The following is a 15,537-nucleotide window of genomic DNA, read 5'->3' on the forward strand; positions in this document are numbered from 1 at the left end:
AATAACAGGTATGGAGTATATGAGAGTGAGAGACCCCACTTAGGGGTCTATGGGTTGAAAAATGTGAATATATAGATATGCCTTCTCTCCATGTTCTTCTAGATATTCCATGTTTTCTAGTCCCCGGAGGTATGTACATGTAGCTAATTTGATGGTTGCTTTGTTAGTCTTTCTTCTGTCATCCTCTGTACATGGCCGTACCATATAAGTTGTTTCTCTTAATATTGATTAAAATTAAGTGACGCATTTTCATTATTTCTCTGATATGGTCATTTGCTATTCTTTTTTTTCCTGGACGTTCCTACGCATGCGGGTCTTGCCCAAAGGCCACTTCTGTGGCTTTTAGCATTTAGTCTGTTCTAGTTTATATTTGCCAGACTTTACTGCCATAAGTTATAATGCTCCGGATTATGGTGTTATATATTTTTTGGTTTATTAGCTTTAGATGCCGTCTGATTCTAGAGGAACCCGTTTAATATCGATATTGTTCCCCTACCCTGTATGTTCCTGGATTGTATTGTATGGTCCATTGTGCCATAATTCGTAATATGTAAGCTTATTTATAATTTTAACAAGACCTGCTATTTTTCTCCACTTTGTAATATTTGATCCAGGTCTACCCCTCCTAAGCACATAGTTTTTGCTTTTTCTGCTTTATTTACGTTCACTTCTAGTTCCCGTTAACTATATTCTTCTAATTCTAATTCCTTGTTATGTTCTCCAGATTATCATGGTCCTATGTCATTACTATCTGATCGTCTGCGAAGTACAGTGTATATAGGGTTGTGTAGTTCAGTAGAATGCCCATTTCCTTTTCCATATATTTCAATGTCTGTTCAAAGTATATTTGAAAAAGCGTTAGTAAAATGCCAAAACATTGTAAGGCCTTTTGTTAACTTGATGTTTTCTGTTAGTTTATTCCCTTTTTTTCTCTCGAGCCTGTATATTACTTTATAATTTATTTACGATGTTTATGTTAATATTGATTAATTCTAAGGCTTCCCAGAGTCGTTTAAGGGGGACAGTGTCGTATGCTTTTTTAAGATCGACGTATATTAAATGCACCTTTTGGTTCCTAGCGGTTTTTTGCTATTAATAGCGTAGTTGCTCATATTTAAAAACTGGAAAAAATTTAAATACTTCAGATGATAATGTCTTTATTTTGAATATGTTTATAATCATTCATTTACAAGGTATAAAACATGTGAAAATATAGTTAAATCTTCGGATAGTTTTATTCTCATTTCTGATGCTGGAACTTAGTAGCAGGACAGTTAATATCATCGTCACATTGATGAAGTATGTCCTTTAAATTTTTCTTGGCAGTTCTGGGCTCATTTCTTAGAGCCTTAATATCAGTATCTGTAGATGACAAAGCTGAAGACGAAAATTTCTCATTCTGGTTCTTAGAAGGACAGTTAATAGCTTTACATTGATCGTATATGTCTTCTAAATGCTTCCTGGTAATTTCAGACTCATTTCTTAGAGCTTTAATATCGTCATTTGCTATCGATGACGATATTAAAGTTGATGGTAAAAATTCCTGATCTTGATTCTTAGTAGGACAGTTAATATAGTCACATTGATCGGATATGTCATCTAATTGCTTCCTGGTAGTTTCGTACTCATTTCTTAGAGCTTTCATATCGTCATTTGCTGTTGATGATATTAAAACTGATGGCAAAAATTTCTGATCCTGGTTCTTAGTAGGACAGTTAATATCCTTACATTGATTGGATATGTCATCTAAATGTTTCCTGGCAATTTGGTATTCATTTCTAAGAGATTTAATATCGTCATTTGGTGACGATGACGATATTAAAGCTGATGGTAAAAATTTCTGATCCTGATTTTTAGCAGGACATTTAATAGCTTCACATTGATTGTATATGTCATCTAGATGATTCCTGGTAGTTTCGGTCTCATTTCTTAGAGCTTTAATATCGTCATTTGCTGTCGATGACGATATTAAAGCTGATGGCAAAAATGTTTGATCTTGATTCGTAGCAGGACAGTTAATAGCTTCACATTGATCGGATATCTCAACTAAATGCTTGCTGGCAATTACGGGCTTATTTCTTAGAGCTTTAATATCGTCATATGCTGTCGATGTCGATATTAAAGCTGATGGAGAAAATGTCTGATTCTGGTTCTTAGTAGGGCGTTTAATATCATCACAAGGATCGGATATGTCACCTAAATGTGTCCTGGCAGTTTTGGACTCATTTTTTAGAGCTTTAATATCGTCATATGCTGTCGATGTCGATATTAAAGCTGATGGAGAAAATTTCTGATCCTGGCTTTTACTAGGACAGTTAATAGCTTCACATTGATCGTTTATGTCATATAAATGTTTCTTGGTAATTTGGTACTCATTTCTTAGAGCTTTAATATCCTCATCTGCTGTCGATGACGATATTAAAGCTGATGGTGAAAATTTCTTATCCTGATTTTTAGCAGGACATTTAATAGCTTCACATTGATTGTATATGTCATCTAGATGATTCCTGGTAGTTTCGGTCTCATTTCTTAGAGCTTTAATATCGCCATTTGCTGTCGATGACGATATTAAAGCTGATGGCAAAAATGTTTGATCTTGATTCTTAGCAGGACAGTTAATATCTTCACATTGATCGGATATGTCAACTAAATGCTTCCTGGCAATTACGGGCTTATTTATTAGAGCTTTAATATCGTCATGTGTTGTCGGTGTCGATATTAAAGCTGATGGAGAAAATGTCTGATTCTGGTTCTTAGTAGGGCATTTAATATCGTCATAAGGATCGGATATGTCACCTAAATGTGTCCTGGCAGTTTTTAACTGATTTCTTAGAGCTTTAATATCGTCATATGCTGTCGATGTCGATATTAAAGCTGATGGAGAAAATTTCTGATCCTGGCTTTTACTAGGACAGCTAATAGCTTCACAATTATCGTTTATGTCATATAAATGTTTCTTGGCAATTTGGTACTCATTTCTTATAGCTTTAATATCCTCATTTGCTGTCGATGACGATATTAAAGCAGATGGAGAAAAACTCGAATCCTGGCTTTTAACAGGACAGTTAATAGCTTCACATTGGTCGTATATGTCATTTAAATGCTTCCTGGCAGCTTTGGACTCATTTCTTATAGCATTAGCATCGTTATCTGCTGTCAATGATGATATTAAAGCTGATGGAGAAACTTTCTGATACTGGTTCTTAGTAGGACAGTTAATAGCTTCACATTGATCGGACATGTCATCTAAATGCTTCCTGGTAGTTTCGGACTCATTTCTTAGAGCTTTAATATCGTCATCTGTCATGAGCATTGGAAATGTCGACGAAGGCCTAAAACATATTTATTCAATTTAAATGGCAATATGAGGAAAATATTTGGTCAATAACTTATATATTTCCGTTTAATCGCATTTTTGTATACTTTCTGTCTAATTTATTTATTTATTTGTGTTTTTGCATCTGAACTAAAACTTTATAATATATTATTTCATAGCTTCCATGCCTTATGCAAATTAATAGCGCTTGAGCTCAGCTTTTAAATGTTGTCTAAGTGGCCAGGATCAGACATACATGGCTCAGTATAGCCGAAAAACTAAAAAATTGAACTTTTAATATTTTGGTTTTTCGACAATTACTCAAAATTCCCACCTATGAATTTCTCCAATAACTCAGCGTTTGTACGAGGAGTCCAGACGCGACCAACAGTGTATAACTCATATCTAGAAAAACTCTAATTTTTAAGTTATAGGCCTCATAATTATGATCAAATCCATTCCTTTGGTTTTTCAAGCTCACTAAATCCTATAATATAGACCTGGATCCCGCGTATCAAAAAAGTTGATTAGTAGCAAGCTGAAAATTTGTTAATAGCTTAATGTTGTCTAGTCGAACAAACTTTGATGTACGGAAACATTGGAAGAGGGAAAGTTTTAATTGTGGAACAGGTTAAAAATTGGGAACGTCAGCCTACGAAAACGTTCCATGTATTTTGTCGGACAGAACTTCCATTTGAATTGATTTGTTACCATTTCATTAAACTCTTATGCAAAAATCAGACTGGTGTTTATCACCAACTGGGCATTTTAATGAGTGGAACACGAAGAACATGTCAAATGACAGGAATCATGTTGGTTAGTAATAGGAGTCTGATTTTTGCATGAGAGCTTAATGAAAGGGTAACAAATCAATTGGATGTTGTGTCCGACAAAATACATGGGACGTTTTCATAATCTGACGTTCCAAATTTTTAAACTGTTCCACAATTAAAACTTCCCCTGTTCCAGTGTTCCCGTATATCAATGTTTGTCCGACTGGACACCGTTAAGCTATTAACAAATTTTCAGCTTGCTATTAATAAATTTTTTTGGTACGCGGGATCCAAGCCTAATACCTTCAGATACATATAATATTTGACATTGTGTGTATCAGACACTACTTGTCTATACCTATCAAACTTATGTTTAGTGATCAAAATCGGTTAAACTGTTTAGAAGTTATCGAGCTCTAAAAATATAATCCATTTAAACCATTATCGCCGAAAACCGCCGAAATAATTAACCATTATCACGATATGTCAGCTACAAAAGAGCTAATATGAATATTACGTGGCGCAAAAATGAATTTTATACGTTTAATAAAACGAGAAAATATTAAAACGCGCCACAAAAGAGTACCTCTGATAAAGTTTGCAGTTTGGGGCACTTTACTTTCGCGTTTTATTTCAAATTTAGCAAATACTATGAAAAAATATTTCAAAATGAAACTAGAATATTATTTTCCATCAAAATAAAAATACATTTTTGCGCTACGTAATATTCATACCAGATCTTTTGTAGCTGGAATTTTGTGTGTGCCACTCATTTTTACTGTGTTTAGAGATTGTTTATTCTTCTATATTTTACATAAAAATAAAACACGGTCAGTCTATTTCTAGCTTATACACACCCAATTACTTTTGAAAACTTTGATGATCTCTGGAGGTGCTGGCATCCATGTGTCCAAAAGATATATTTCCTGTACTCATATCGGCAACTCCGGTAGTGTTTCCGTTAGATCTCCGCAGAATTGGTTTTGCAGGAATCGTGGTGTCGAAGCGTGTATGTGAACTTGTAGTTGGACCACTAAAAATGAAATAAATGTATTTACTGCAGTCAGTGAGGGATTTGGCTCCGAATTCCATCCTACTGCATCAATTTACTTTATATTTTTATTGTAAGTAGGGAATAGCCCAAGAAACAAAGTCTTATATTTCAGTTCGTTTAGAGAGCGCAACAAGCACTCTTACCGAACGGTTTCACAACTCATTAGTTTTTCATCAGGTTTTTCATCATTCTGAAGGGGAAAAGGAACAGGTAAAGTGTGGAACTACAATGTGCAGGGGCGTGTCTAATACCCAAGAAACACGTAAAGTACCTGGGAGTGACGTTGCACCAGAATGGAAAGTGGGGGGAGCACGTGCGGGTGGTGACCCGGAGGGCTGCAAACAGTGCGGCTGCGCTGGGGAGGGTGATGCCCAACATTGGAGGACCCAAATCCGAAAGGAGGAGAGCCTTGCACGGTGTTGTGCAGTCGATCGTCCTCTACGGGGCACCAGTTTAAGATGAGGCGGTAGAGATACAGGCCTACCGGGGGCTCATTGCACGAGTGGATGGAACAAGTCTGCTGCGAGTGGCATGCGCGTACAGGACTGTGTCTGACGTAGCCTTGTGGGCCATCACTGGATGTGTTCCGCTGCATGTGTTGGTAGTAGAAAGAAAAGAACTATATGAGAGAAGAGACGTTGAGCTCACTATGGCCGAGAGAAGACAGGAAAGAGAAAGGTCAATTGAAAGATAGCAGGAAGAATGGAACAACACGGAGCATGTGGCACAGTGGACAAAGATTCTGCTACCTAACTTGAAGAATTGGATGGACTGTGGTCACAGACGACTGGATTATTTCCTGACGCAGGTGCTCACGGGACACGGGTGTTTTAGAGCCTACCTCTCTAGGTTTGGAAAGGCTGACACTGATGAATGTCTGTACTGCGGACACCCGGACACCGTTACACATACGATCCTAGAGTACAAGAGATGGATAATAGAAAGGAACAAAATGAAAAGAGAGACAGGTGTGAATTTTGTGACAGTGCGAGAAATGATTGAGAGAATGACTGAAAATAAATCTGGTTGGACTAGTATACACAACTATATCCGCGTAGTGATCAAGAAGAAAGAAGAGGAGGAAAAACAGCTGTACCAACGATAGGGGTGAGAGGGAAATATATTGTAAGTAGAAGGTAGAGGGAATAAGTTTTGATGAGAGGCGAATAGGTGAGTTAGATTGTATGAGACAGACTGTGGTAAAGAAAAAACTCAAAAAAAAACCATACAAACAAAAACCCAATTTTGGGACCAAAAAAAAGGGGGAAACGGGGAAAAGGAAGGGCATCCTTGCTTACAGTCTGTGGATAAATGAAGGTCTGTGGATAAATCTGTCTTCGGAAGCGATGTCGACCTTGCAGCGGCCATTCCGCTTTCGGAGCGCTGGATGACAGAGGAGGGCCTGGTTTAACAGGTAGGCATTCGGCGTAGCCTCGACGACGAGAGAGTGTTTTTAAAGTACCTCAGGAACTATCGCTACGAAGAATGAATCCTGCACTAAGGTCAGTCAGGCGGCGTTCTTGACTGAGATGTCTTTTGAAGATTCCAGACCCCTCCTCTTTAAAGATGAAAAAAAAAGTTCTTCATCAGAGAATGCATATGTTGCTATCTCTAAACCAAACTGAAATAATCGAGATGACTAGCCTCGCATTGCAACTAGAGACCGACCGAATGTGATTTTTTTGGCCGAAGCCGAAGCCGATGCCGAAGTTCGGCCTGTAGGATATCTTCGGCCGAAGCCGAAGGTGACTAAAAATATATTAAATGTTAATAATTTAAAGAATGTGCATTATATTTTTATTAACTGATGAGTGATAAACAAAAATATGAAATTATAACATAAAAAAATGAAACATTTATACATTATTTGGTAATATAAGCAATAATAAAAATAAATAACATTAAAAAACATTAAAGTAAGTGAGTATTTCTGATTACTGGATCTGGTAGCTAATATTCGAAATCAAACATCCTAATATTATAGGCCAGAAAAGAAGCTTGTCAGCGTTTTTTCGTAACAAATTAAAGCTCTTCTAAACTGTTATAAAACACTTATTTAGGTAGTCAAAACACCTCATTCATGATCTGATTTGTAGTATTACTAGTGGTACGACAAGAGAGAGAAAGTGATCTGTTGGATCTAAAATTAGACCGTGAATGGGTTGTAGTACTACTAGTAATACCACTAGTGGTACGACTAGCGGTATTACAAAGAAAGTTGGAGCGTGAATGCCGATCTTGGATGTTGGATTAAAAATTTCCACTACACTGAGAGTCATAAGTTAATATAAGGATAGTTAATATATATAAGTTAATATAAGGATATAGAAAATGTATGCCCATTTTTATAGTTTATTTTTTCGTGAACAGATTAACGGATTTCGCTAATTTTTGTTTTTATTATCTTAGATATTTCTTTAGTATTTACACAGTTGTGCAAAAATTTAATTAAACTTCTTTTCTGTACTTATACTTATACTAAGAAAAGTAATGTTTTTCTTATGTTAAGTTTGAAACACCCGGTAGAGAGAACGAGGTACAAATCTGTGTATATAGATCGGAATCGTATTGTAGTCTTATGTTTTGTGAACATTTTGTTTTTTGAACCTCCCTGATATCTTTAGCTTTCTAAAGATAAAGAAAATAACAAAGAAAATAGGTGGTTTTACTCCTTACCATGTATTTTTACTGAAACAAAACTAAATTAACACTAACAAATAACAGTTAACAAAACTTTAAAAACAGAAAGGCACATAACGTAAACGATTGTCGATCAGGTAAGTGGTATGCACAGCACAACTTAAGAGAGACGAGATTGTTTAATAGAGGATCTATGATGTTTTGGGGTGGAATTTCCCTGAAAGTAATACGGATTCGGTGTCTACCTGGAGGCTCTTTAAATATCGAGAGTTACATTACACATATTCTTTTTCTTTGAACACTCTTTTTCTTTCGCACTATATATAGGAAATAATGTCGTCTTAGTGGTATGATAAGACGTGACCTCCTCACGTATCGCAGTCGTCAGTTAAAACACATATTAAATAGTAAAACGGTCTAGTTTCTTTGTTATTAAAGATATCAGAAAAATTTAAAAAATAAATGATTCACAAAAGATGAGACTACAACATAGTATCGATGCATAACCACCATTTTACCTCTTCCTCCCTAAAGGGTGTCTCAAACTTTAGTTTCGGTTAAAACACAAGTTAAAATACAAAACCGTCTATTTTCTTTGTTTCTAAAGATATCAGGCACATTCAAAAAAAATTTCACCAAACATAAGACTATAATACGATTCCGATGCATTATTGTACCTCGTCCTCTCTACAGGGTGTTTCAAACTTAACATAAGAAAAACATTTCTTTACCTCCACCCAGTAAAAGTACAAAAAAGAAGTTTGAGTAAATCTTTGCACAACTGTGATAATATTTTTCGTCCGCTATAACTTTTCCCATGCGTCACGATTCTTTTTCAAACAAATTAAGTCAAAACATAACGTCGATGTGTATATACATTTTGTATACTGTATAATATGTATGTTATACTACACACATCGGCGTACGTTTCACTTTACGTTTTGACTTAATTTGTTTTAAAATGAATCGTGACGCATGGGAAAAGTTATAGCGAAACAATACTAAAGAAATATCTAAAATAGTAAAAAAAATTAGCGGGATCCGTTAATCCGTTCACGAAAAAATCAACTATGAAAATGAGCATACATTTTCTATATCCCTAATAGTCCTGTCGCCAGGGGGGGTACAACGGCCTCGTTAATTCAGATGGACTTACTCAAGTTTTTTTTATGTATTTTGACCCGTAGAACACGAATTTTTTGGGTAACAGTTGATCCGGATGTCGATAAGATTGTTATAGACCAAGAACTTGAGGAATCAAATAACAGCGATTTTTGGCAAAACAAAACAATATTTTGTATTTTTTGGGCCATTTTAAGTAAAAAATATTTCTACAAGTTTTTTCGTAGGATGCACAGTTTTCGAGATAAACGCGGTTGAACTTTAAAAAAATCGAAAAATTGCAATTTTTGAACCCGAATAACTTTTGATTAAAAAATAAAATAGCAAGTCTGCTTACCGCATTTGAAAGTTTAAGTCAAATTATATCGGTTTTGATTATTTGCATTGGTAAAAATTTATTTTTTTATTGTTTAACAAAGCTATAAACACGTAGGGTTTCCCGTGCTTTTACATGCGTTTTAACGCATGTAACGTAGAAATAGTCTTGATTGCACTAGTACCTATTCTACCTACTCGTTCGATTTTAAATGAGAAATCATAGAAACATCACTCACGCACTAGTTGTTTGTAGCTTTGTTTAACAGTAACACAATAAATTTTTAGCAATGCAAATAATCAAAACCGACATAATTTGACTTGAACTTTCAAAGGCGCTAAGCAGAATTGCTGTTTTACTTTTTAATCAAAAGTTATTCGGGTTTAAAAATTGCAGTTTTTCGATTTTTTGAAAGTTCAACCGCGTTTATCTCGAAAACTGTGCATCCTACTAAAAAACTTGTAGAAATATTTTTTGCTTAAAATGACCCAAAAAATACAAAATATTGTTTTGTTTTGCCAAAAATCGCTGTTATTTGATTCCTCAAGTTCTTGGTCTATAACAATCTTATCGACATCCGGATCAACTGTTACCCAAAAAATTCGTGTTCTACGGGTCAAAATACATAAAAAAAACTTGAGTAAGTCCATCTGAATTAACGAGGCCGTTGTACCCCCCCTGGCGACAGGACTATAACTTATGCCTCGCAGTATATTACGTATGGGATGTCTACAAGTTTCTTTACGCAAACATTCCTATTTTGCAAATATTTAATAGAAAATAAACTGTCACAAAAATTACCCTTATTAAAATACACGATTATTTATTATCTACTTTTTGTTGGGACCAATCATTTTCCTTTCTGTAAATAAAGACCAGTTTCTTATTAATCTAAAACTATTTTCTTTTGGCATCTTATGCAAATTTACTACTTATTCATTTTTAAATGCAAATCCCAGCTCCAGTTTAGTTTACTAAAATAGAATATAACTACCCTACGTCTTAAAAAGTCGTAAAAATTACAAGAGTCGTAAAAATTAATTAGTTCATATCAGCCCTAGACAAATGATAGAGAAACGAAACTTATGGCATGCTTAATAATTATGAAACGTCAACTTCTGCACCCAAATCCTCCGAATTATATTTTGCATAGACTTTACTGGATACATTTTTTGTGTACACCACCGTGAAAACAGATGGCTGAAAGGCAAGTCCTTTTTTGGCGGCTAGAAAGATAAAATGTTGGATGGTGAATGGTGTTGTAGTACGACTAGAGGGACCACAAAGTAGTATCACTCTCTCTCTCTTGTCGTACCACTAGTGGTACTACAAATCAGAGCGTGAATGCCCCGTATAATGCAATAAAATTATTATAGTTTCTCAGAATTATACTACGTGAGAAATATTCAAATGAAGATCTTTGAGACATCTTGTCCTATTGTTAAAATTTATATTATCCTATCTACTACCTGAAAGTTTGTAAAACATTATAGGGTGTAAAATAGGGTGTAAGTGTAAATATTATTCAAATTATCAAAGATTCGCCGAAGCATATTGTTTAGAGATTATTTATAGGTATAGTATAGTACACTGACAGAGCATTCTATTATTTCACCTTCGGCGAAACCTTCGGCTTCGTTTTGGCCGAAGCCGAATTTTGGCCGAAGGTTTAAATATTCGCCGAAGGTGGCCGAAGCCGACGCCGACGCCGATTAATCGGTCGGTCTCTAATTGCAACTAACGAAATGGCCTGAGTGTCATAGCGACATTTGCTAGATACAAGTCAAAGTTTTCAACTTACTAAAATATATAAAATAATATTAAAATAAAAACTTTATTGGGACCACTTTCTGGTTACACCTCAGTGGCTTCTAAAAATGCAAGCCAAGCGGATGGTGGAGCTAGGAAGATGAGGGAATTCTATAATTTGCAATTCAAAATGGAACCCTACGAGATGAAAATGGTTATTCATTTTTATTTATATTACTATTATTCCTATCTGAGTATGGACGGTTCCATTTTCGGTGGAATTTTTCCACGCTGGACAGTTGGGACGTGAATTGCAAAAGGTTGGAAGACGCAGAAACAAACAATTTGTTATTGGAACAAGCAACAAAAATGAAAAATTAACAACAGTTCCTAAGTCAGTATCCTTACATGTAACCAGAGTAACACCAGACACCAAATTAGAAGATGTGGAATCGATGATAAAACAACATTTTCCAGGAGCAAAATGTGAAAACCATAAATCAAAACATCCAGAGACTTATGCATCCTTTAAGGTAACTATAAACCAGTCAAATTTCAGAAAGGCTTGGCAAAGAGATATATGGCCCAGCGGATCATTAGTATCTAAGTTTTTTGCCAGCAAAAGGATGCCACCACCGATGAATGCAACAATGGGTCCTGCAAATTGAGAAATCAAGAAAACTCAGGTTATAATAAAGCAGTACAAAACATTATACAATGTAAGAATGAGCTGAGTATTTTCCATATTAATGCTCAATGTTTATCTAACAAGATTGAAATGTTTGAGGTGTTTCTCAGGGAACAAAATTTTGATATGTTTTGTGTGTCTGAACACTGGCAAACTGACATTAACCTAAGAACCATTAATTTTGATAGCTATATAAATGCAGCTTCCTTTTCTAGAACCGACAAAATTCACGGTGTTGTTGTAATTTTTACTAAAAAACATGTAAATTTTCGTGTAATAGCCCTAAAAGATTTTAACATAGAGCAGTCAAGCGAGTTTTGTGCGGTCGAGATTTGTAAGCTGCAACTTATTGTTGTGACAGTTTATAGATCCGGTAAGGGTGATGTAAAAGTATTTCTTAAGAATTTTGAAAATATGCCATCCACAATATTCACTCCAGAAAAAAATATAGTAATATCAGTGGATTTTAACATTGATTTTAAAATTAATCACAGTCATCTAGATGAATTAAAGTACATTTTGTTGTCTTTTGGACTTTTCATAAAAATTGATGATTACACGAGAGTTACTGCTACTTCTGCCTCGTGCTTGGATAACATAGTTACAAACTTCGATGACTCGTCGATTGTTACTCGTATACTTGAACCAGGCATCTCAGATCATCGTGGCCAGTTTATATCAATTTTTAAAACTATGGAAATATCTTCACAAGCATCGTTCAGGAGAGTTTTTACAGAGAACTCAATATTAAAAATTAAAAAATGTTTAAGTCTTATTGATTGGTCTATTTTTAATTCAATTAAGTCGGTTCAAGACATAGACTACTGTTCCAATTTTCTTATCACTAAATATCAACATTTAGTATGTGATTATTGTCCATTAAAAAAGTATATTTCCAAAGACAAAAATTCTCCAGTTGTTTGGTATAATGATGATCTGAGATTAATGAAAAACTCACTACTAACTGCTGCTAAGATTAGGGCAGATGTAAGTAGAAAAATCTGTGATTTTAAAGTTGTCAACCAACTCAAAAAAATATACAAAAATCAATTAAAGAATGCAAAGAAAGCAGCATATGATAAATTTATAACTTGGTCTGATAATAAGTCAAAAGCTTGCTGGAAAATAATCAATTTCGAAAGGAATAAATCTGTTCATAATCCACCTCCTATTGAACTATCTCCTGATGCTTTCAATGATTTTTTCGTTAATATTGCAATTGATATAATTAAGTCTCTGCCATTTGTGTGCAACAAAGACTTGTTAAATTTTAGAAATTTCCCGAATCCCAGTGATTCTTTTTATCTTTATCCGGTTTTGCCAGAAGAGGTATCTGACACAATTAATTGTTTAAAAAATTCTAAATGTTTAGATATTAATGAGTTAAATAATATATATATATATATATATATATATATATATATATATATATATATATATATATATATATCAATCGGTTTTAAAACGTCTTGCGACGTTGTCCGATGCCTAATTTCCATGACACTCTATCATCCCATTGGCCCTCTCTAAGATCTCTTGCGCTCATCGCCTTCGTTATTCCCTCTCTCCAAGATTTCTTGGGTCTTCCTCTCTTTCTGCGGTTTGGTGCTACTCATTGCATAATTATTTTAGGGAGTCTTGAGTTATCCATCCTCTGGACGTGTCCGTACCATATCAGCTGTTTTCTTTCTATGTCTGTTGTTAGAGAGCCGTCAACCCCCATTCGCTGTCTTATCTCATCATTACGTATTCTCTCTCTGCGTGACACTCCTACTGATCTTCTAAAAGCGTCCATTTCTACTGACTCCAGTTTTCTTCTGTTGTTTTCGGTTATCCGCCAAGTTTCTGCTCCGTACAATAGACTGCTTTTAATAAGAGATTCGTAGATATTGTGTTTTCTTCTTTTTCCTATTTCATGACTCCATAGTACGCTGTTTAGACAACCTATTGTTTTTCTGGATTGTGTTATTCTTCTCTTTATTTCTTCATCATCTTTCCCCGTTGTGTCAAAAACGATTCCTAGATATGTGTAATGGTCGCAGGGCATGATGATTTCATTATTTTCTAATGTGATGTTCGATAGTTCGGTACCTATTGGCAGGTATTTTGTTTTTTCTGTATTAATTTCTAATCCCCACTTTCTATATTCTTCTTGTAATTTCCTTGCCATGTACTCTAGATCATCTTTATCGTTTGCTATAATAACCTGGTCATCAGCAAACTGCAATGTATATAAGCAAATCTCTCCAAGGTCTACGCCCATGCCTCTGCATTTTCGTTTCCACTCTTTCAATGCTTTTGCAACATATATTTTAAATAAGGTCGGTGATACACAACACCCCTGACGTAGACCTTTATTAACCAGGAAGCTTTGCGATAATCTGTTTCCAGTTTTTATTTGTGATGTTGACCCTTCATACAAATTTCTTAAGGCTTTTATTAAGGTGACACTAATATTCGTCTGTCGTAACACGTTCCAGAGTTTGTTTACAGGAACTGTATCGTACGCCTTCTGCAAGTCAATAAACATGAGGTGGGTTTCTTGATTTGTGCTTAATTTTTTTTCTATTAGTTGTTTGAGGCAGAAGATATTATCAGTACAGCTTCTTCCTGTTCGAAAACCGGATTGTTCTTCTTCCTCTTGGTCTTTGTACTCCTTCTCAAAGCAAAGCAAAGTAGTTCCTTTATTTAAAAAAGGTGACAAAAATATTGTAGATAACTATCGTCCAATTTCAATTGTGTCTATTTTTGGAAAAATCATTGAAAAATTAATTAAAAAGCGTTTGTATCAATATTTTGAGTCAAAAAACTTCTTTAGTGGTACTCAATACGGATTTCGACAAAAACGTTCTACGGCAAATGCTGTTATGAATGTGGTCACTAACATAGTGTCGAATCTTGAGGATGGTATACAAACCGGTATTACTCTCTGCGACCTTTCTAAGGCATTTGACTGTGGCTCGCATGATATACTTTTGAAGAAGCTGGGTTACTATGGGGTCAGGGGAATCGCCCTGAAGCTTATTACATCGTATTTGCTAAACCGTTCTCAAGCTGTAAGTATACATAATTCTATTTCTAATTTCAAACCTATTAATTATGGCGTTCCCCAAGGCTCTGTCTTGGGACCACTATTATTTATAATATATACTAACGATCTAAGTAACTATATGCATCCTGTGGAAACAGTTTCCTTCGCAGTTGATACTACTTTTATTTATCCAGCCAAGGAAAGTGGGACAGGATCATACATTTCAAATTTTGTCGAAAATAAGGCACAAAATTGGTTTTTAGCGAATAAACTGCAGCTTAATAAGGGCAAATCCCAACATTTATGTTTTAAAGGTATGACAGATAACTCAAACTTGGATAACGTAAAGTTGCTTGGGATAGCAGTGGATAGTAACTTGACTTGGAGGCCTCATATAATTAACTTAAGAAATAAATTAAGTTCTACTTTGTTTCTCTTAAGACAATTAAGGAAAGTTACTACTATAAATACATTAAAAACTTCTTATTATGCATTATTTCATTCACATATTAGCTATGCTACTATTCTTTGGGGTGATTCATCTGACTCCTTGGTGATTTTCCGTCTGCAAAAGAGAGCAATACGAATTATATCTGGCGTGAGCTATTTGGAGCATTGTCGCCCCTTGTTTTTTAAACTTAGTATATTACCTTTACCGTGCCTATATATTTTTAGTGTTGTTGTTGAAATACACAGGAGATCTGTATCTCTTGTAAAACAACATGATATTCATAATTACAACACCAGACAGGCAGATAATATCAGAATTAATCGTTACCGTCTAACTAAGTCAAAAGGAAATTCTTTAGATTACAAGCTTTACAACGTGTTGCCAGGTTATATAAAAA

The 15,537-nt window shown here is 34.9% G+C and overlaps 1 protein-coding gene across 1 annotated transcript in view; it reads right to left on the minus strand.

Moving 5' to 3' along the window:
- Positions 1-1,162: 1,162 nt before the first annotated feature.
- Positions 1,163-15,537, minus strand: part of LOC114336019 (uncharacterized) — a 28,057-nt gene continuing 13,682 nt past the window's right edge. The window contains exons 6-7 of the mRNA XM_050644502.1: positions 4,955-5,122; positions 1,163-3,332 (exon numbers count right to left, since the gene is read on the minus strand). Coding sequence (XP_050500459.1) covers positions 1,241-3,332; positions 4,955-5,122 — 2,260 coding nt within the window. The 3' untranslated portion in view covers positions 1,163-1,240. The remainder of the gene's footprint in view (positions 3,333-4,954; positions 5,123-15,537) is intronic.

This window comes from Diabrotica virgifera, chromosome 2 (assembly GCF_917563875.1).
Source record: "Diabrotica virgifera virgifera chromosome 2, PGI_DIABVI_V3a".
Taxonomy (NCBI): domain Eukaryota; kingdom Metazoa; phylum Arthropoda; class Insecta; order Coleoptera; family Chrysomelidae; genus Diabrotica; species Diabrotica virgifera.